The 22,325-nt window shown below is 42.6% G+C and overlaps 1 protein-coding gene and 1 long non-coding RNA gene across 6 annotated transcripts in view; one reads left to right on the forward strand and one right to left on the reverse strand.

Annotated features, from left to right (window-relative positions):
* Window positions 1–22,325, forward strand: part of LOC121142377 — a 71,488-nt gene that overhangs the window by 36,163 nt on the left and 13,000 nt on the right. For 3 of the 5 annotated variants that reach the window (XR_005879385.1, XR_005879384.1, XR_005879387.1), the window contains one exon: window positions 1,279–1,399. The exons of 1 other annotated variant lie outside the window; for it this stretch is intronic. This is a non-coding gene — a long non-coding RNA (uncharacterized LOC121142377). Of the gene's footprint in view, window positions 1–1,278; window positions 1,400–1,606; window positions 1,639–22,325 lie in introns of all 5 variants that reach the window. One more of the 5 variants, XR_005879386.1, reaches the window with a different exon arrangement.
* Window positions 1–22,325, reverse strand: part of Vtcn1 (V-set domain containing T cell activation inhibitor 1) — a 63,278-nt gene that overhangs the window by 16,383 nt on the left and 24,570 nt on the right. The window contains exon 2 of the mRNA XM_021230996.2: window positions 4,022–4,086. Coding sequence (XP_021086655.1) covers window positions 4,022–4,086 — 65 coding nt within the window. The remainder of the gene's footprint in view (window positions 1–4,021; window positions 4,087–22,325) is intronic.

The following is a 22,325-nucleotide window of genomic DNA, read 5'->3' on the forward strand; positions in this document are numbered from 1 at the left end:
CTGTCCTTCGACACGATGAAGTCCAGGATCTATACATTCCAGTGGTGTAGAACACACTAGATGCCATTAGTAGATGGTCCTATAGCATCTACTGGCGCACAGCTGCACAGAATTCACCAAAGCACATGGCTTAGTGATGGAAACGCACAGTCCGCTTCAGGCTGGGGTGACACCTGTGGGTACCATGCTAGCCAAAGAGGAAAAATGGGTGTGTAGCAGTTGCTCATATGAGAGAAAATTAAGATACTGGGTCCGGAGAAATAAAGGGAAGATGTAGGGAAGTGGCAGAATGTGGGTGTGTGGGGACGTGGCAAAGACATCACACTGTTCTGTCACTTTCTGGATATGTGACACTGGGCAATGCTTCGAAGATCTTTATTAGTGCTTTTATGTGTAAAGTTAGGACCTCATGGGGTCCCTAAAAGGACTAAATGATACAGTGCAAATAAAGAGCTTCATAGTGTACCCGATTTGTCGTGCTGAACCTTAAATCTTGGCGATTGAAAACATTAACTCCAACAGTTTGGAAAGACAGCGGATCAGGGCCTTGGGAGGTAAGAAAGGAACATCATACTAAATGCTTTACCCTTAGTGGCTCATTTCAAGCCATAAGAGGCAAGAATGAGCATCAGACCCGTTCTTCGAGTCAGTATAATGAAGCTCTGAGGTTAGCTTAGGTGCCCTGTGCCTAGCAAGTAGGGGAGCCAGGGCCAAACCAGTCCTGTCTGGTACTTAGCTCAGGCTTCTTGTAGCATATTTTCCTGATAACTAAGGCCAGATTGAAATATGCCAAGAATTAACCCATTTTAAAGATATCACCACTTTAAGATAAAAGCAATAGGGCTGGGAATGTAATTCAGTGAGAGTACTTGTCTGGCATGTGTAAAACCCCAGGCTTAGTTCAGCCCAACACTGAAGCACATAAATGTAAAAACTTTAAAATGGAACAACTAAAGGTCATAGATATAAGAAACACGAGGAACTACTTTTACAAATGTCCGTAATGTTTGGAAATATCAAATGTTTTCCAAGTAATTCACGTAACGCTTCTGATAAGAAGACAGAGGCATATCCAGGTCCCAAAGGTGGAACATTATTGGATGATGTCTTAAAGAGGTCTTCCTTGGGCTGACCAGAAAATTGTGTAGTTCCTAAGAGGTGCTGACAACAGGAAATGGGTATTAATAGTATTCATGGTGTCAAGCTGTGTCAGCCATTTATGTCATGCATATGTGCGAAGTTTCTAGGTTCTCACATTGATCTCACATATTTTAACAGGAAGAAAACTGATTCTGGAAGATGATGTTACTTCCCAAAGGGCATGAAGTTGTTTAACTTGAGACGTACCTACCTCTGATCCTTAAACTCTTCCACTGTGTGGAACTGTTGCAGATGGCCCGTGAGTGACTATAGTTCAGTGCTGGGGGCCACTTACTGTGGCAGGGACCTTTCTGTTACATCACCTTTCTTCCTGAATGTCCTTTAACTAGGGGTTGATGAGAGTCTCACAAGCTCTCTTCCAAGCAGTGCACCATAAGTGCAGTTTGTGTTGTATGGGGCCACATTTAGAATGCTTACTTACTTATTTGCTTGCTTACTTTTGCAGTGTTGGGTGGTACCCAGGATTTTGTACATTGGGTGAGTGTTCTGATACTGAGATCCATCCTCAGTCCTTGGCTTTGTTTTTTTTTCCCCTTTTAGTTATTAGCATATATTAATTAGTGATACATGATAATGAGTTTCATTATGATTTTCATAAATTTGGTCATATTTACCCCATTATCCCCTTCTTGTCCTTCTGCTACTCCCGTGGATTCCCTTCTTCTAAGGCTCCTTTCTACTTTGTCTCTCTCCTGTGACCCCATAGACTTAACTAGGGTTTCTTATATGCGCATGCGTGAGAGATTATCTAAGAGCATAGGTGATGCAGCAGTGACTACACCACTGAGGAGTCTCTCCCTACCCCAGCCCCAGTCACCATTAACTGCCACTAGCTCCTTGCGGGAGGGGAAGGCTCAGAGCTTCTCACCCCTAGCAATTGCTATTGCATATAAATCCTTATGGAGGGAGAAGAGAAGAGGAGAGCACCCAAGATTTAGTTACGGGAAGAGAGAGGAAATAACATAAACCAAAAGAAAGTAAATAAAAAGGAATACAGATGGTCTGCCACTTTTGGTGATTCAGTTTGTGATTATTAGACTTTATGATGTTACAGAGTGATATTCGTTTAGTAAAAAGTACACTTCAAATTTTGACCTGTGCTGGTGATGTGTGGTGGTGCTAGACCCAGTGGTGAGTGTAGCTTCCATTGAGTACATGATCACATGGCCAATGGCCTCACTCTGCCTAGACCCAGTGGTGAGTGTAGCTTCCATTGAGTACATAATCACATGGCCAATGGCCTCACTCTGCCTAGACCCAGTGGTGAGTGTAGCTTCCATTGAGCACATGATCACATGGCCAATGGTCTCACTCTGCCTAGACCCAGTGGTGAGTGTAGCTTCCATTGAGTACATGATCACATGGCCAGTGGTCTTACTCTGCAGTCTGCTGTGTGCTAAACATGGTGTTTGAGAGTTGCCCTGAACTTACAATGTTTCCAACATACAATTGGTACATTGGAATGTAACTCCATTATCAAGGACCATCTGTATTAGAATGAAACAGATAGCAAGTTCAGAAATATATTAATGCACACATGAATCGTTGGTTTATGATGATGGAGGCATTAGAGAAAAGAATGTATTTTCAACAAATGGTGCTGGGTCTACTGGGCAGCCACATTGAAATACTGAATCTTGACCTGGATGTCATAAAAGCCATTCTAGATGTTTGTAAGCATACTCACATGAGGTAAAATGATAAAGCTTTTAAAAACTTAGAAGATCTTCATGACCTCAAGGAAGGCAAACATTTTAAAAATTGATTAGATTAAGTTCCACATATGAAGGAAAAGATTAATGGATTTGGCTATGTTAAAACAAAGGTCATTTGTTCATTGGAATATATGAAAGGAGTGAGAAGGCAAGCCGTAGATCAGGAGAGATCTGGTAACACACTTAGCCTGTTTGCAACCAGAATATACAAAGAACTATAAGTCAAAAAGAAAAACAAGGGACTGGAGCCATGTTGCAGAGGTTAAGAGTGCACACTGCTCTTTCAGAGGACCTGAATTTAACTACCCAACTAAATTGGGCAGCTCACAACTGCCTATAAGCCAGTTCTTTGGGGGTGTCTAATGCCCTCTGCTGGCCTCCCTGGGCACTGCACTCATATGCACAAACCTGCTCTCAAGACACAAGTCCATAAAATTAAAAGTAAAACTAAAATCTTAAAGAGAGAAACTCAATTTTAAAATAAGTAGAATATATATTTGATGATAAGGAAAGTGGGTAAGGGAGCTGGTGCCTTGTGTAAGCAAATACACGTATAGCAAATCTTTTTTAGTTCAGCCTTGTGGCTGCTGTTTAATAACCGACCATGCCCTGGAGGAGAGTAATGATGGAGGAAAGAAGCTGCCAGCTGCTGAAAATATGAAGACTAACATCATGAAGTGACATCTTGGTCACAGACCAAGTTAAAATAAGTATGTTGGCCCTAGTCAGGTGGTTCATGGGAAACAGTCAACAACTCAGAGAGGACAGCTGCCATCTTCTTCACATGCCTTCCATCATAATTAATAGCATCCACAATAGATGTTCTAGAGAAGTGACATATCAGAAGAGGGACGAAATGGTTTCTTGTGTGACAGGAGCTAACTACCTCTGAAGAGTGGGTACTGTGGCATATGTTTCCTACATGATACAGTAGCCATAGCCAGTTATCCTTTTACCTAAGGTCTCTGTTTAGAAAGGCTAAAGTCTAAGGAGATAAATGTCTCAGGCAAATGAGACACAGTAGACAGAGCAAGTGCTCTACTTGGAAGTTTTCTGGGGGAGAGCCCTGTTCTCACATGTCACAATGAGCGAGAAGAGGGTTAACAGAGATGGGCAGAGCATGGACTGTGATTGATGGCACATACCTGAAATACCAAAGCCAATGATGAGTGCAATTGCTCCAGCCAGGATAATGATGATGTTAATAACACTGTGGACAGAGTTGGAGAAACAGGAAGTTACTTTTTGTTTCATCTGACACACTGCCTCACAACCATCCCGTGTAAACGTGCTATGTCTTACAAGCACATCTCACAAGCTTTTCTCCCGCATAAATCCTTCCTGTAAGTACCTTAGAAGTCCCGTTCCCATCCTGCTGGAGTCTGGGGACAGGTGAAGAAACTTCCCTTTTATCTGACGGTGTCAGAGAAGACCATCAACACTGTTGAAGGAAGACCAATGGTAATAGCTTGCTGTATTACCCAATGGCACTAGAGGAGAGCCTATGGCTTACTCAGAATTACCCTTATCAACACTGCCCACCTCTTTGCATTATTTGTTTTTCTTTCTTGATTCTTTCTGTAGACCTTCACCTCCACCTGGTCATGCCTTCTCCGCTTTGTATACACTCATATCTGGTCTACCATGCCCTGCAGGTTCTCAGTGACTGTCTTCTGTCCCTTATTTTAAAGAAGTGGGCTGGGGATGTAGTAACAAATCCCATGCTTACAATTGCACATCTAGGTGTGAACCCAGGTACCCCCTAGCCCTTTAATTCCTGTTTCTCCAGACTTATTCTTTAGCCATACTTTCCATCTTAGCTCCATTCCCTGAGGACTCCACATCTTGGTGCAGACACAGGGCCCTCTTAGCTTTTTCCCATTAACCTACTCATCCCTTCTAGCCCACCTCCATTCCTTTGTGTCAGCTGCTGATCTGCAGAAACACTTTCTACCAGAGAAACCACAATGGTAGGGGCTCACCATCCTTCCTGTCCATTCCAACCTCTCTAGACTTACCCTTAGCCTGCCTGAAGGATCCCCTCCCACACCCCACCTCTACTCCCTGGGAACTCTGACTCTTGGTGTGGACGCTCTGTCTCCCTAGCTATTTTCTTCTGCCTATCTTTGTCTTTCCTCTTAGACCATTTCTATTTCTTTGCAGTATATCCCCAACTGACACAAGCAATCTCTCCTTGAGATTCCTCAGTCACAATACTTTCCTAGTATCTAGAGTAGATAATAGCAACCAAAGAACAGAACTAACCACCCAAAAAAGACCAAATATCTATGCCAAAACACCTCAAATATAAGTACAGATACATAGATCCCAGTGCAAAAATACACACATGAACAGCTAAGACAATATGCCTACTCTGAAAGCTGGTGAGACTATTTCAATAAGCCTTGAGAAATTCAGCTTAGATGAAGAATAAGACAAGGATTTCCAAGTAGCAATTATGAATATGTTCAAAGACCTCAAAGAGGGTATAAACCAATACTCTAATGAGGACTGTGGAAACACAGTTAAATAAAATAATGAAAACATTTCAAGACTTCAAGATATGAAAGTCAAAATATAATCACTAAGTAAAATCCAAGCTAAAATAATAGTGGAAATGAAAATGAAAAACTTAAGAAACAAACAAAAACCACAGAGATATGACTTCCTAGCATATTACAAAACATGGGAAAGAGAGTTTCAGGTCTTGAAGACAAGGTAGAAGAAATGGATGGCAAAGTCCAAGAAAATGTTGAATCTAAAAACATTTAGGCACAAAACATCCAGGAAATCTGGGAAATTATGAAGAGAACAAACTGATAAGTTGTAGAAATAGAAGAAGGAGAAGAAGCCCAGATTAAAGGCACAGAAAATATTTTAGATGCTTTTCAAGGTACAAGAACCATACAGAATAACAGACAGACAAGTTGTAAACTAAATTTCCCACAAAACATAATAATCAAAACACTGGATGTTCAGAACAAAGAAATGATATTAAAAGCTGCAAGGGAAAAAAAGGCCCATTAGATTAACATTGGAGTTCTCAATGGAGACTCTGAACATCAGAAAGACCTGGGCAGATGTTCTACAAACTAAGAAATTACAGATGCCAGCCTAGACTACTATACCCAGAAAAGCTGTCAGTTACAATAAATGTGGAAAGAAAAGCATTCCATGATAAAAAACAAACTTATACAATATCTAACTGTAAATACAGCACTATAGAAGACAGTAGGAGGAAAACTTCAGTCTGTAGAGGCTAAGTACATTCAAGAAAACACAAAGAATAAATACTCATAGAACAGTGCATTAAAAAATGGGAGGAGCCACACCACCACAACAAAATAACAGGGATCAATAAATACTGCTCATTGATAACTCTCAATATAAGTGGTCTCAATTTCCTAGTAAAAAGACAGACTAACATTGAGTTAGAAAACAGGGTTCGCCTTTCTGCTACATTCAAGAAACACACCTTACCATCAATTATAGACATCATTTCAGGGTAAAAGGATGGAAAAGGTATTCCAAGCAAATGGACCCAAGAAGCAAGCAGAAGAAGATATTTAATATTTGACAAAATAGACTACAAAACCAATACAGTCAGAAGAGATGGAAAGACATTAAAGAAAAACATCAAGACGACATTGAAATCCTAAGATTCACCAAACACAAGGGCATTGTGGGGGTTTGAATGAGAATGGCCACCATAGGCTCATATATTTGAATACTTAGTCTTCAGGGAGTGGCACCACTTGAAAAGGAAGTATGGCCTTGGAGGACATGTGCCATTGTGGGTAGCCTTAGAGGTTTCAAAAGCCTAAGCTTGGCCCAGTCTCTCTGTCTCTGTTTCTCTCTGTCTCTGTTTCTCTCTGTCTCTGTTTCTCTCTCTCTCTCTCTCTCTCTCTCTCTCTCTCTCTCTCTCTCTATATATATATATATATATATATATATATATATATATATCCTTCCCTCTCCCCCCTCCATGCTTCTGTGGATCCAGATGTAGAACTCTCAGCTACTTCTCCAGCACCATGCATGCATACATGCTACCATGCTCCACACCATGAAGATAATAGACTAAATCTCTGGAACTGTAAGCAAGCACCAGAACAGTGACTAAGACAGAAGTTGGTACCAGGAGTGGAGTATTGGTACTTTAGATTAGAAAAGCAGTTGAGTGTTATAGGCAGGGTTTAATGGACCATTGTAGTAGAAACATGAAATATAGTGATACTGAGGGTGATTTGAAGTGTGGAGGCCTGGCTAAAGAGGTTTCAGAGGGGAAGAATATTAGTAGACTGTTATTGTAATATTTGAAGAATAATGTGGCTGCTTTTTGTCCAAAAAATCTGCCTGAGGTTATGTTGTAGAGTTTTGGATCAATGGCTTTGGCAGAGGAAATTTCAAGACAGCCTAGTAGTGACTATGTCATATGGTTATTAATAGCAACGCATCCAGATTTATAATTAAAAGTATCAAGCTGAGCAAGTAAAGATACACAATGTACAGTTCGAATAGAAAAGGAACACTGGCAAGTGTGGGAGCTAAGTCCAGTGCTCAAGGAGATAACAGCTCGATACTAAGTGGAATAAAGGGAGTGGTGACCCCAGGGCAAGTTCCCACCTAGATAAGCTTCTGATTTGTGAAAAGAATTACAGATAAGCTTAAGTAGTGAAATTAATAAAGAACACTACTACAGCTAAAATCAGATTGATCCTCACCCAGTGACACCACCCCCCACTCTTGCCAATAGACAGATCATCCACACAAAAACTAAACAGAGAAATGCTGGAGTTAACTAACATCATGAATCAAATGGACCTCACAGACATCTACAGAACATTTCATACAAACACTAGTGAATTTACTTTCTTCTCAGTAGCTCATGGAACTTTCTTCAAAATTGATCATGTGACATACTAGGACACAAAGGGAGTCTCAACAGAAATAAGAAAATTGAAATAACACCCTGCATCCTATTTGACCACCATAGATTAAAGCTGGATATCAACAAAAGAAACAGCAGAAAATATATAGACTCATGAAAACTGAACAACTCACTAATTAATGAAAAATGGGTGAATGCAGAAATGAAATTAAGACCCTTTTAGGACTGAATAAAATAAAAACACAGCATACCCATGGGCACAATGAAATTGGCTCTAAAAGGCAAGTTCATAGCACTAAGTGCCTACATCAGAAAAACAGAGATCTCATATTAACAACATAGTGATGTACTTGAAAGCCCTAGAACAACAGGAAGAAATAACGCCCAAAAGAGTAGAGCACAAGAAATAATCAAACTCAGGGCTGAAATCAGTGAAATAGAAACAAACAGCCAGGTGGTACTGGCACATACCTTTGATTCCAGGACTTGGGAGGCAGAGGCAGATGGATCTCTGTGAGGTCAAGGCCAGCCACGTCTACAAAGCGAGTTCCAGGACAGCCAAAGCTACACAGTCAAACCCTGTCTCGAAAAACCAAAAGAAAAAGAAAGAGAGAAACAAGAGAAACAAAAACAATATAAAGAATCAATGAAACTAAGAGTTCATTACTTAAGAAAGTCAGCAAGATTGAGAAACCCTCAGCCAAATTAACCAAAAGACAGAGAAGATCCAAATTAATAAAAATTAGAGATGAAAAGGGGGGCATCACAGCAAATATAGAGACTGCTGCTGCATCACACACAAGATGGGCACAGGTCTAAGCCAGATGGATGGGTTCCCTGCACTGAGAGGGGTAATTGGACGTGGGGCCCCACCCTGACCAAGAAGTTATCTGCAATTGATGTCTGATGGCAAAGGGAAAATCAGTTTTCTCCAGTGGCGTCTCACTGTGTATATAAACCACACTAAAGGGCAGGCCCCATGCCCAGCAGTAGATGGCCAATGGAAAACAAACTCTGGTGTTTTTGTGGGCTTCTTGTTTCATTTTGCTGTGTTTGGGCAGTTTTTGTTCTTATTGGTTCTTTTGTTCTGACTTGGGCGAGTTTGGGGACATTATGGATTTTGTGTGTGTGTTTCTTGTTTTTTTGTTTGTTTTTTAAGGGAGAGAAAAAGAACATAAAATTGAATGGGGAGGATCTGGGAGGAATTGTGGGAGGAGAAACATGATCAAAATATACTGTATGAAAAAAAGTTATTCAATTAAAAAACGCGTATGCTTAGCATGCTCAAGATCCCAGGTTCTACCTCCAACACTCAAAATTTTAGAAGTGATATATATTTACTAAACAATTAAGTTTAGAAACTTAAATAATCAATCAAAATAGGACAATAAAAGCATCCACAATTCCATCATCCAAACCCAAACACTTCAAATTTTGACATGTATCCTGACAGCTGTTAATTAACAGATAAACAAGTGACACTTGAGAAAGAAAATAGCTCAATAAGAGAGTGTTGTTTACACTTACTGACTACTTGAATTGTCTGATGTCCCCTACACACTCATAGCTAACATCATCTATCCGTTCCATAACTTTAAGAGGCAAACAAGCACATCGGCTGCACTTTACGAATGACGTAAGCATCTTCCCCAAAGTCACTTAGCGAGTGGCAGAGCCAAGGTTAGACTGTCAGATCTACATTCAGATGCTTTGTCTAGTGTTCCTCAGAGTGGAGGCTGGTGGGCTGATCCACGGTGGGCGGGGGAGGGGAGCCCTGGGGGGAATGTCCTTTCTTTCTGCTTAGGGGAGCCCGTGCTCCAGGAGGGCACTGGGTTTACCTGGTAAGAGTGACTCAGGCAGAAAAGAAGGCACAGGTCAAAGGGTGCATTGGCAAAGCCATTTCTGAGAAGCTCCCCTTCGGCGGCCTGCCTCGCCACGTGGGCTTGGCCACACTCAGCCGCTGGCGACTCACACACTCCTGACACCCACACTGTAGTTACTCAACAGGCAGGACAAAACAGAGGCACAGGGAAGCAAAGAATGATGTTACAGAATAAGAAAGGTGGCACACAGCATTTCACTTTCTGTCCAGAATGAGCTCGTTGTACCCACATCCCTTTGGTTCATCACAGAGAGCTGACTTGCAAGGAAAAAGTTGAATAGAGTCTTGTATGCTCACTGTCCTAGTTAGCTTTGACTGTTAGCTTCACACAGCCTGGAGTCTCAATTGAGGAATTTCCCAAATCAGACTGACCTGTAGGCATGTCTGTGAGGGGTTGCATTGGTTAATTGGTGTAGGGGGCCTAGTCCACTGTGGGCAGTACCCTGGGGCTACATAAGTAAGCTAGCTAAGCATGAACCTGAGTGAGCCTGCTAGCAAGCAGCACTCTGCCGTGGTTTCTCATGCAAGTTCCTGCTTTAGTTCCTCCCCTGCTGTCCCTCAATGATGCACTATAACTAGTCAGATGAAATAAACCCTTTTCTTCCCTGAGTTGCTATTTATCAAAGTGCTTTATCATAGCAACAGAATGGAACTAGAATACTCTCTGATAGCAAGAGGGCAATGGAGGCTGTGTGTTAAAGGAGTTGAGCCCATTCCCATCACCCCCAGGCTTACACGTGTCCCTGGACATCATCACAGGACGTTGCCATCTGTCTGCAAGCAAGTGCTCTGTCTTAGGTGCCAGCTGGAGGTTTCTTTCTAAAAGTGTATTCTCTTGGGAAATCACTCAGCCTCCAGACTCTTGGAAAGGGAAGCAGGAACTGTCAAAGCAGCCAAGTTAAATAATTCCTGTCTGTTGCTTGTTAATTAAAAAAAAATTTCTCCTTAGGCCACCCATTTCGTAATGAATGAAGTCCACTGTCTTATGGTCCATTAATCTGTCAGTCATTCTCCAGGTAATTCTGTGTCTCCTACAATATATATTGATGCTCACAAGATGTTTAAAAGAGCCGCACACACGCTCTGCATTCACTCTCTGCTTGATTAAACCAATGGGGAAAGCAGAAGACTTTGGTGTCAAGCATCACACTGTGTTACTGGTGGAGAAAGGTGTTAGGTCCGAAGGAAGAACCCAGACCCCTCAAAAGGCAGTGATGTCCCAGAGTAACAGTCTGGATTACTGGTGGATGGATAGAAGATGCCATGTAGCATTCCTCAGAAACCAGTGAAATGGGCTTCCAGTTCTCTATTGGTGTGTACCTGTGGTGCATATCAAAGTCAATGCTAACCTGTGGTGCATATCAAAGTCAATGCTAACCTGTAGTGCATATCAAAGCCCATGCTAGTCTCTAGTCTCCACTGTTTATTCTAGTTCAATAGGATTTTATTAGTTGTAAAGGGAAGCCTTCCTGCCAGCCTGGTTCCAGAGCCGCATCAGTCCCAAATAACACACAGGAGGCTATATTGATTATGAAGCTGTTGGCCTTGCTTCTTTCTTACTGGCTAGCTCTGACTTAAGTAATTACCCCATAATTGTTAATCTAAGTATTTCTCTTACCGGAGAATAATTCCGGGCTTCCTACCCCATGGCGTTACATCTTGACTTTCCGTGTTTCTCCTTCCCAGAGTTCTCCTGGACTCCTAGTCCCACCTATCTTGGTTCCCTATTGGCCAGCAGTGCATTATTGACATATACATAGGACTTCCCCCATCAATTAGTGGTTTTACCTAAACTGTTCCAGAGATCCTTTCTGGGAGCAGGGTGTTCTTAGTATGTGAAATTAGAAACAAGTGGGCCTAAGAACAAGTACAAACAAAATGTTTCATGAGAGGTGTTCTTACCTTGTTTTCTGAGTTTTACTTTCTCAAAATGGTTTCCAGAAACAATACCAAGGAAAATTGCCAATGTAAAACTGTGTTATAGGTGCTGGAGAGATGGCTCAGTGGTTAAGAGCACTCGTTATGCTTGTAGAAGACCCTCACTCTGTTTCCAACACACACATGCCTGCTCATGACCATCTATAATTTCAGTTCTGGGGAATCCAGTGCCCTCTTCTGGCTTCTGAGGGCACTACATGCATATGGTGCACAGGACTATATACATGCAGGCAAAGGACTGGATACATGAATATCTTAAAACAAACAAATCTGTCTTGTAACCTCTGCTCTAAAATTCACTGTGCATTTTTGTTAGCTACTCTTTTAAAATGGGCCCAAATGAAAACCAGTGTTTTGGGGGAAACTTGCTAATTTATTAAATATTTATTACATACACCCATTATGTGAAAGATATGTTAGGAAATACAGCTAAAACACATAGTTGGGGGTAAAGTCCCTGTCTTTAAGGCAGACTCATGGTTAAACTAGATGTAAAGACAAAAGGCCAAAAGGAAAAACTAAAGCTGCACTTTAACAACCAGGCCATCGCTATTTGAAGCCTTCCCTTACTGACTTTTGCTGTCTTATACAGACACCCAGAGCCTAACTCCTAATGAGCCATGGAGTCTTGGGTGGCCAGTCTCATGAAAACAATGTGCCCACTATGAAACTGGCCACTTAACAAGAGGGTGAGAAGCCAGCCTGACTAGCTACCCAGCAGGAGTGCCACATAAGAGTAAGACCAGATAGCTTCACCCCATTTCTGCAGCCATCCCCTCTCCCTGGGAGCTCGCTGACTGTCTCTTTGCAGTGTATTTCAATCGTTTCTCCAGCTGCCTTTTCATGTGCCAGGTAAAATCTTTTACCTCCTTCCTATGCCTTTTTGCATGGTGCTGAATTCGATCACACACACACACACACACACACACAGAGAGAGAGAGAGAGAGAGAGAGAGAGAGAGAGAGAGAGAGAGAGGAGAGGAGGGAGAGAGAGGAGGGAAGGAGAGAGAGAGAGAGGACAGAGAGAGGAGGGAGGGAGAGAGAGAGGAGGGAGGGAGGGGAACACACACTTCTCATGCACACACATGCACATTTTTAATAGGATGCAGAATGTGATTAAGGCTTTGGTAAAGAAAGAATCAAATTTCCATAGGAATTCTGGGAAGGTAGGAACTGTTTAAGACAGGGGGAAACAAGGACAATCAAAAGGCTTTTACCACACATTTCTAGAAAATGAAAAGAGATTTCACTCAGAACAATATTAACTGAGCCATGTTACTACACAGTGTCTGTCTGAGTCAGAAACACAAAGAAAAGGTGTCATTTTGACCACACAGCGTGGGGTCAGGACTTGGGCATCTCACTTCAGTGTCTGGCTGCGGGTTGCTTTCAGAGGTGCAGAACTGAAACCTTCCAGCTGAGGGGCCGGCTTTGCCATGGAACGCATCCCCCCTGCCCCAGGATGCCATGTTTACTTGCTTCCCGTGTCCTTCATCCGAATGTAGCTGCCCTCCACAGGACTTGAAAGAAACTGGACATTTGTTAATGTCCTGAAAAAGCTCATGTTCTGCAATAAAGGTAATGAGGTTTATGGGGAAGAAAAGTAGGGCAAAGGACAGACCACTCAAAATCCACGAAACTTTGTAACTGACCCATTATCAGAAATAGTAACCCATACCGGGGTCAGTAAGCTGGAGGCCAAGATAGGCAGCCCATTAGGACCAGACAGTGCTCCAGAAAATATTATATACACATAGAGTAATCAAATGGGTACCCTTTTGGCCCCATGAGCCAGTGGACCAGCTGAGGAGAACAGTACACAGAAGTAGAGAGCCCTCGACATGCGAGGCTGGGGTGCACCGCTCGGAAGAGGTTTCAATTGCTGGCATTCACTCAGAATTAAAGAGAAAATGAAATGGAAAGCCATGCAGAGCCCTTCCCACTGAGGCTGCTGTTTTTTCTATTTCAGCTTTTTCTTGCATGGAGAATAAATCTGTGCAAAGCAACACAGCTTCCACGTAATACTGTCACCAATCCCCTGCTTTCTAATTACAAAAGAGCTTACTCATGTTCTAGAAACACATTTTATGGCAGACGATACTACTGCAAATATTAAGATGTAAACTAGGAGAGAGAACCCTATTTCTGAAGGATAAAATTTCATTACATCAGGGCTCTCATTCTTAAAATTGGTTCCTAAATTAGCATACAAACAAATGGGTTTCATTACAGCTTTGCCATACCATTATAGTTAATCTCAATTGTCAACTTGATGAGATCTGGAGGTGGCCTCTGGGCATGCTAGTGGAGGATTATCTTGATTTGGGTAATTAGAGTGGGAAGGCCTGCCCACGGTGGGTGGCGCCATTCCCTGGGCTGGAATGAAAAGTGAGCTGAGTAGCAGTGTGGGTCACTATCCCCTGCTTCCTGAGGATGAAAGTGATACTTGGTTTCAGTCTCCAGCCACATTTGCTTCCCCACTGTGAGCCCAAAACAAACCTTTCTCTTTCAAGTTGTTTTTGCCAGGCTAATTTGGTCATGGCACCGTGAAAACTGAGACATATACACTGTTATTTCTCACTCTTCCTGTGCTCCCTTCCCTGCCCCCACTTACCGCCTTTCGACCAGTACTCTTTCTTCTTGCACACCCTTTCATGCTTTCCTTTCACACAGATTCTATCACCCTCCCCCACGCCTTTCCATCTCTTTACCACCCCTCTCTCTTTGGCCTCCTTTTAGTTTCATGTCCTAGACCTACATCCACACCCATAAATATATATACACACATATGAAACTTAAAATCCAGAGAAGTATGGTGTAATTGCCTCTGATTCTGGAATGCTGTGCTTAACACAATAATTTCCATCTATTTTCCTTCACGGTCCCACTATCCTTTATGGCTGAACAAAAAAAATTTCATTGTGTATATAAGTCACATTTTCCTAAAACAGTTGTTGATAGAAATCTAAGCTGCTTCCGGGTCTTAGCTAACATGAACATGTATATATACATGATGATGTGCATAGAATTTAATGTTGTTTGGGTGTATCCCCAGGAGTGGTGCAGCTGGGTCAAATGACAGTTCTCTCTTCGGGTTTTTTTGTTTTTGTTTTTGTTTTGAGAAGCCTTCATGCTGGTTTCCATGGTGACTGCACCAGTTTACATCCCCACTAGCAGTGACAGGGGCTCCCCTTGGTCCACATCCCTGCATTTGTTGCTAAAAGGCCATAGCTATTTGGCATGTTCTGTGTTGCAATGCTCTATGCACAGTGTGTTGTGTAGTCATAACAATAACCATATGTGGTATGCAATGCTCCGTGACCTTTTCCACGTGAGGAAAGCGGATCTCAGGTTATATCAGGTCAGATGTTCACAGCTGTGACTACGTTAGGTTCCAGGTCTGGGGACCCTGACTTACGAGTCTGTGCCCCTGGCTACTTGCTGTAAGTCTAGACAATGACCTGTATGGAAGGTGGCCTCAGGATGGAAAGCTCCCTTCCCACCACCCCTGCACATCTTAGTTAGCTCCTTTTGTTTCTGAAGCTGCTGCCTCTTGTGTAGAGTCCTTGGCCTAGGAAACATAAATGTTCTTTGTTTTTCTCCAGTGTGAATGGTTCCTGTTTCCTTCCCAAGCACACATAGACCCTGTTAGAGCTGGCAGGTCATCATTTGGCTCTACTTATATAACTGAAAGCATTTAAAACTCTGAAAGCTAGGTTAGGTTAGCGAATGAAATCAATCCGAACAACTCGGCTTTAAAATAGATAAAGTAAATAAAGTTGAGGACATTACTTTGATCTTCTCATTAGCAGGGAGGAGGAACAGCACTCATCCCTCCATGACCACGAGTCCTGAAGCCCTGCATGGAACTACCTAAACATCTACACACCAGGGAATGCCTGTCTGTTCCTGAAACGCAGAGTGTAGCAACTACTGACCCAGCAGTCACATTGTGTCAGGAAGCACACATAATCTAGAAATGCGTTTAAAGCATCTGAGAGGATAGATATGCAATACATAAACCCTATGCCATCTTCTGTGAGGGAACCTGACCTCTGCCGATGCCTGTGCCTTCACAGGGAGCAGGTATTCTAGGATCAATCCTTCCTGGATCCTGAAGGACAATGTTTTTAAAACACCATGCAGAACAAAGCACCGAGCTTCAAGGGAAAAAATAACATCCATTTTCTAGGTATTGACATGTACCAGTTTCACCCTTCTGAGTCCCAACCATCATCTACCCAAGTTTCTTCCCCCAGAGCCAAAGAATCCAGGGTTACAAGTGTTTGTTGATTGCTACTGCTCCCCATTATAACTCTTTCTATTTAGTGAAGACAAGATCAAGCTTTGACTCAGGAAACTGAGGAGGGCTGAGAACAGTGAGTGAAAGGCCATGCGTTTGGGAGGGAGGACTTGCTACATGGGACTTGAGTGTGCATGAAAGATGAGGGACATCCTGTTCTGTCCACATTGCTGTAATGGTGGTGCCTGGACAGGTTGTGTTTAGCAAGGTGATGTTAGAGACTAGCATGTGTGACATTTAATTGCTGTTTATTTATGCGTTCTCTGTTCTCTCTAGCCCCCAAGAATCACAGCATAGTATCATGGGGTGCTCTCATGTATAGACCCCCATGATTACAACGTGACTTGCCTACCAACATCACAGACCTAGGGAGGGAGACATGGCCAGGAAACAGATTTCCAACAACTATCTGAATGATGGATAGTGGTGGCCCAGAATGAAGCACTGCAAAAGATTTCAAGGTAGCCTCAGGGTTCCCAGGGAAGGGTTCCAGCCATGATAAATGTGAGCATGCCGACCCTATGGCTGTCAGCTGTGGGTCAGCAACAAGATAAACAGTTCCTTAACTGGCTGCAACTAAAAACTGCTAGAGTCTTAGGCTAATTTAAAATAAATGTAGCATTGTGAAGGCAATGCCCACTGACACTCTTTGTGCACATTTTGGGCACAGACTGGACACTCTGATTGGTACATGCAGTTAGAATGGGGTTTCCCAACCTTGACACTATGGGTTACTGGAGTGCAACAATCCTGTGAGCTGTAGAGTATTTATAGCCACCTTCCCTGGCTTCTCCCTTTTAGTCTTTAATCTTTGTTGGGGGATATTTGTACATTTTGTGAAGATATATTGCTGTGATTGGTTTAATAAAGAGCTGAATGGTCAGTAACTAGGCAGGAGGTATAGGCGGGACTTCCAGGCAGAGAGAGAGGAAGTAGGAGATGAATCTAGGTGTGAAATATGCCATGGAGACATGGAACAAGTCAGACACACAGAGAGGTAAAAGCCATGTGTTAAAACGTAGATTAATAAAAATGTGGGTTAATTTAAATTATAAGAGTTAGTTAAGAACAATCCTAAGCTATAGCCCCAGCTTTCATAATTAATAAGGAGTCTCTGTGTCATTATTTGGGAGCTGACTGGTGGGACAGAAAAAGATTCATTACAAATTTTTACCCTCCTGGTAGCTGGAAACCTTTCACACACATGACGCCGTTAGAACACAGGTCTTTTGAAGAACTGTTGAAGGAGTCAAACTGATTTAATTTAATTTAATTAAATACAAGCTGTAATCATTTTAATATTTGAAAGATGCCATATGGGCTCATTCTCCATGACCCTGGAAGAAACGCAGCCCCTGGGCAAAAGTCCTGGGGGTTAGATTTAGACTCATTATGCAGAGCTCTCTGGAACTGGCCTGAGAGGACAGCTCCTTCAGCACTAGATGAACATGCAGAGGTGGGGGTAGAGTAAGCACGGGGACAGACACAGGTGACAAGGTGTTTGTAACATCAAAGAGAAAACTTTTAATGTCCTTTTAGATGGTTATGCGATCCTGTGATTTGATAGTCCCTGGATTTGTTCTGACCTTGTCTTTGCCATAGTTATGTATTCTGTGCGTACCTCCCTAGACTTTTACTATTATAACAGTGACAACTGATATTTCATTCAGACCCCACGACTGTGTGAGACAGGAAGCAAGCTGAGGCCAGACGTGGAGTAACTCCCTGAGGATTCTTCCTTGGGAAATCAGAGCAGGGTTAGACTCTGGTTGAACATACCATTACCATTACTCTTAATCATCATATCATGTTCTATATAAATCTAGTGTTCTGTAAACACTTGCCAGCCTTATGCTCTGCACAGCTGTAATGCACGGTTACACACAGGTTGAAAACAACGTTCATCTCCCTTGGCAGGTTATCTTTTGTCTTGGGACTGTGAAAGGAAAGCTGAAAAGGGAGTATCAGATGGAAACTTCTAGAATATTAATGAACAGATATGTTTCCCTAGACAATATTTGAATTGGCAGTGGAGTCATTCTTTTCATTGGTAGGCCGGTTCCATTTTCAGCTGTCCCTGATTGCCATGAAGCCCATACTAGCCAGCATACATGTCATTGTCCTAGTGGTTTCTACCATGCAACCAGAGCCAGACAAAAGACAGCACAAGGTTGATTACTAGTTCTTCCCGTATTTCTTGTTCTCAAAGTGGAGAAGAAAGAAAATTCCAGAAGATTACTTAAGCAATATAACTGATTTCATTGTGTTTAAAAACAAACATCCCGAATGTTTTATGACTCTCCCTTGAAGAAGGACTTGTACTGTTAGGAATGCCAGGTAGACCATAAGCAATCTATGCCATCTAAGAAAAACAACCTCCTAATTGTAAGTTCTCCAGACTGGGGATTAGGAGACAGGTGCTCACACCACACCCCTAAACAGTGGAGGCTTGCCTGTGAACCCCCCTTCTCCTGACTGACTGGAGTCTGGAGGGTCTTCTGTCCACACGCAGTCCCTCCACATGTCACCTAGCTCTCTTCATCTCACCCCTCTGGCTCAGCCATGGATGGGGGCAGGAGCACAGCTCAGTCATGGCTGGAACTGAAGGAACAGAGAGGGGGCTGTGTCCCTCTCCTACATCAACTCTCCAAGAGAAGCTAGTTGTCTTCCTAACCCCGAGAGCAGGGGACTTAAAGTTGAGCCACACTGATGTCATCCTACACCTACGTCTACATTCAACACTCCTTCCGTAGGGCTGCTGTGAGTGGCTTTCTAAAGTTTAAATATTAGCTGTGATCATTAAACTGTAAAATTAATATTTATCTTTATTCCTTCTCACTGTCTCCAAGTTCAAACTGAGGCTGGAGTTTGAGTCCATCTTAAAATGCCCCAAGCTAACCTTTGTCTCTGGAGCCCGGTGTTCTCACCACACTGGCTGGCTCATTGTCTCCTTTTGTTCTCTGCTTAGAGTAGCCATCAGTCACCCTGTGGGTTTTCAAAAGCCACTCAGAGCCACTGGAAGTCTGTCTCAGCCTCAGGCACCTGCCAGGGGTGGCCAGCCCACAGCTGCCCTCCCTTCTCATGCCTTCATGAATTTAGGTTGTGAAGGGGGCAGGAAGGGGAGGTGGACCTCAGGGCAGGTGCTAGGGCACCATTAGTGCACAGGGGTGGAGGTAGGAGAGAGGGAAAGTCCACCTACTCCATCACTCATTGAAGCTGTAAGTCCCTGTGAGTTGGGACTCAGGCAGACATATGGCCTGGCAAAGCCAGTGATCTATAATTGAGGTTACCTTTGCCAACATCCTAAAGTCACAGTAGCTCTTTTGACTTCTCATTCCTCTGCTTGCTTCCTGGGAAACCAGGCTTGTCACTGGAAAAGACACAGGAGCACTTGGGCAGGTCACCTCTCAGAGAACCTTGCCCTGGAGTCAGTTCGTTGTTTGCTTGTTAATAAAGCTAGCAACAAAGCCCATCTGTCTCCCTCGGAGCTTTTCTCTGCCAGGTTACTCCCCATCTTAGAGGTGCAGCTCCTCTATGCTCTGAAATAGGGCGTAGTGTCAGGTTCTGTGCGCTCTGTGGTTTCTGTCTTGCATTCTCTCGGGCATACCAGAAAGTGTCTCCCAGGAAAACAGACACTCATATGTTGGAAATCAACAGGGTATATATTGTCCATTCTTCTCAAAGGAAGTTTTCCTAGTGCTCAACCTTCCCTACATTCCCAAATTTGAGAGCTGGGCACAGTCCCGCAGATACAGCCTTGTAAGGCTTGTGGGATGCAGGTGTGCAATCAGGCTTCCAGGCCCATCCCATGCAGGCCTGGTCTGCTGGAGCCAGTAACCATGGGCAGACCAGCCCCTGAGACGATCATGTGTCTTTGGTTTGCTCCTTCTATATTCTGGGACTTCCCTCATGACTTTTGCTTGATCACACCAAGAATTGTTCTGAGATCCAATACAGGGAGACACTTCCTGTCCTAGGAGCAGCATTCATCCTTAGTTGACCCATTCTGTGGGCCTGGCCATCTGTAACAACAGCTAGAAGTTTCTGTGAGGCCCCATCATGGGATCTTGTCTTTCCCTCTTCACTGGGGCCAGATTAACTCATAGCCTACCTCATGACATCAGTTTTTGCCACTTGGTCATTTTCCTCTTGTCCAGGCTAGCTTCTGGGGCTTATCTTTCCCTTACAAAGTCCTCCTGGTAGGACCTCTAAGCCTGACACCATATGTCAGAAGGCCCTGTACCTACCTATGATCCTACCTTTTTTTTTTTTTTTTTTAGGAGACAGGGTTTCTCTGTATTGTTTTGGAGACTGTCGGACCAGCCCAGCCTCAAACTCACAGAGATCCGCCTGCCTCTGCCCCCCGAGTGCTGGGACTAAAGGCGTGTGCCACCACCACCCTGCTTGATCCTACCTTATCTACTGCCAAATTTCACTTCTGATTTTTGGGGCCACCCTGATCTACTGCAGTAAGCATCCTGGCATAGATCCAGCCAGACATGGGCTACTGAAACATCATGAAATTAAAATTTCCTTTTCCTGTTTAAAATGTCTGCACTTTTAAATATCTTGAAAAAGAATGTAATTAAAATATAAAAGCATTAATTTGACTGTAGAAAGGGGAGACTGTATATCAGTCCTAAATGTTAAAAAAGTTCATATATGTATTAACTCAAAATTTACATAGATTATGGATACTTTATTCCATTTCCCACCATTTTGATCTCCCTACATCTATTCCCCAACCTTTCTAAATTACTTTGGGCCCTTTAATATACCCAGATGTTTCTTGCCCCTACACCCTTGTTCCTGTTGATACACAGGTTCATGGAGCACAGCATTTAATAATTTAAATGTGATTTTATAATGCTTGTTAAATAAAGGTTCTGCCTCATAGACAGTTTCCTTCAGAGTGTCTAACACATGGTTTCTTAAATACATTGGGTTAATAAATATTCATACTGTGCTACTATGGGAAAAAACCATTCTGAACTTTTGGAGCCATTTATGGTAGAAATTATCACTTGTCTTTATAAAGGAAAACCATGGTTTTAAAGATTTCGAAGTGAAATCTTGCTGGTGCTATGAATTATCACAAAATGTTCTAGAACATTGGAATGATAGAACCCAGGTTGGCTATGCTCAAGAATGAAGCCTGGAGAACTAATAATAGTGGTAGGTGACTACCTGTTAAAACTGAGTCTTCTTGAACATCTTCCTCCGGAAATGGGGCCCCAAATAAAGATTCCCCTCTCAGAGAAAAGGAACATTGTAGGAGATGTAAAGTTTTACAACAGTAAGGAGAAGGAGCCCTCAAAAAAAATCAACCATCTAACTAAAATGTACTCAGAATGCCGAATTGAAAGCCAACCTAAACTACACATGCATAAATTTGGGTTCTTGGTTTTTCTGGAAAGAGAAGAAGATGAAGAGGCAAAGAGTAAGCAATGAATTCAGATCAGAGAGGTTCTGGATGTGGTGGCTGCCCATGTATTCCAGCATGTTTGAAACATACAGAATGCCAGAGACAAAGCTGAGGATCAAAAAAGTCCAGGACCCTGACTGGAGACTTACATGATTGAGAACCCTGTCCCCAAATGCAGCGGCTCCATTTGAGACATAGATCTGTGGTGCCTCCAGTCCCACAGAATCCTAAACCAACAATTAGCTGTAAAGGGCCTGGTTGGCAATGCTCTAATGATTAACAGTAAGTAGCAAAAGTAAATGTTCTCTGAAGAAAGGTACATTTTAGCTCAGACCTCAAAGAATTTCAGCGGATAAAATTCTCCAAGCACGCGTGCGCACGTGTGTGTGTGTGTGTGTGTGTGTGTGTGTGTTTGAAGACAGGGTTTCTCTGTAGCTTTGGAGCCTGTTCTGGAACTCACTCTGTAGACCAGCCTGGCCTTGAAATCACAGAGATCTGCCTGCCTCTGCCTCCTAAATGCTGGGATTAAAGGTGTGTACCATCACTGACCAGCCATATAATTTTTTAAGTCAGAAAATACCATGAGTAGGAGTTTATAGAAACAACGGTTAAATTTTAAATCAACAGACTTTGAATGCAGAAATCATTAGGTAAAAAATACAAAATTAACCGCAACATGTTAAAATAAGCAAACAAACAAACACCAACTGCCAGGTAGATATAGGGAAAATATTAACAGATATACAACAGTTAATATTAATAATAATAATAAAAACCAAGTAATTAGCTGGGTCTCTGTGAGTTTGAGGCCAGTCTGGTCTACAAAGTGAGTTCCAGGATAGCCAGAGCTACACAGAGAAATCCTATCTTCAAAAACCAAAAACCAAAACCAAACAACAATATCAACACTAGTACTGACTAGTTTTATGTCAACTTGAAACAGGCTAGAGTCATCTGAAAAAAGGGAACCTCAATTGAGAAAATGCCTCCATAATATCTGGCTATAGGGCA

This window comes from Mesocricetus auratus, unplaced genomic scaffold, assembly GCF_017639785.1.
Source record: "Mesocricetus auratus isolate SY011 unplaced genomic scaffold, BCM_Maur_2.0 Super-Scaffold_100009, whole genome shotgun sequence".
Classification (NCBI taxonomy): Eukaryota; Metazoa; Chordata; class Mammalia; order Rodentia; family Cricetidae; genus Mesocricetus; species Mesocricetus auratus.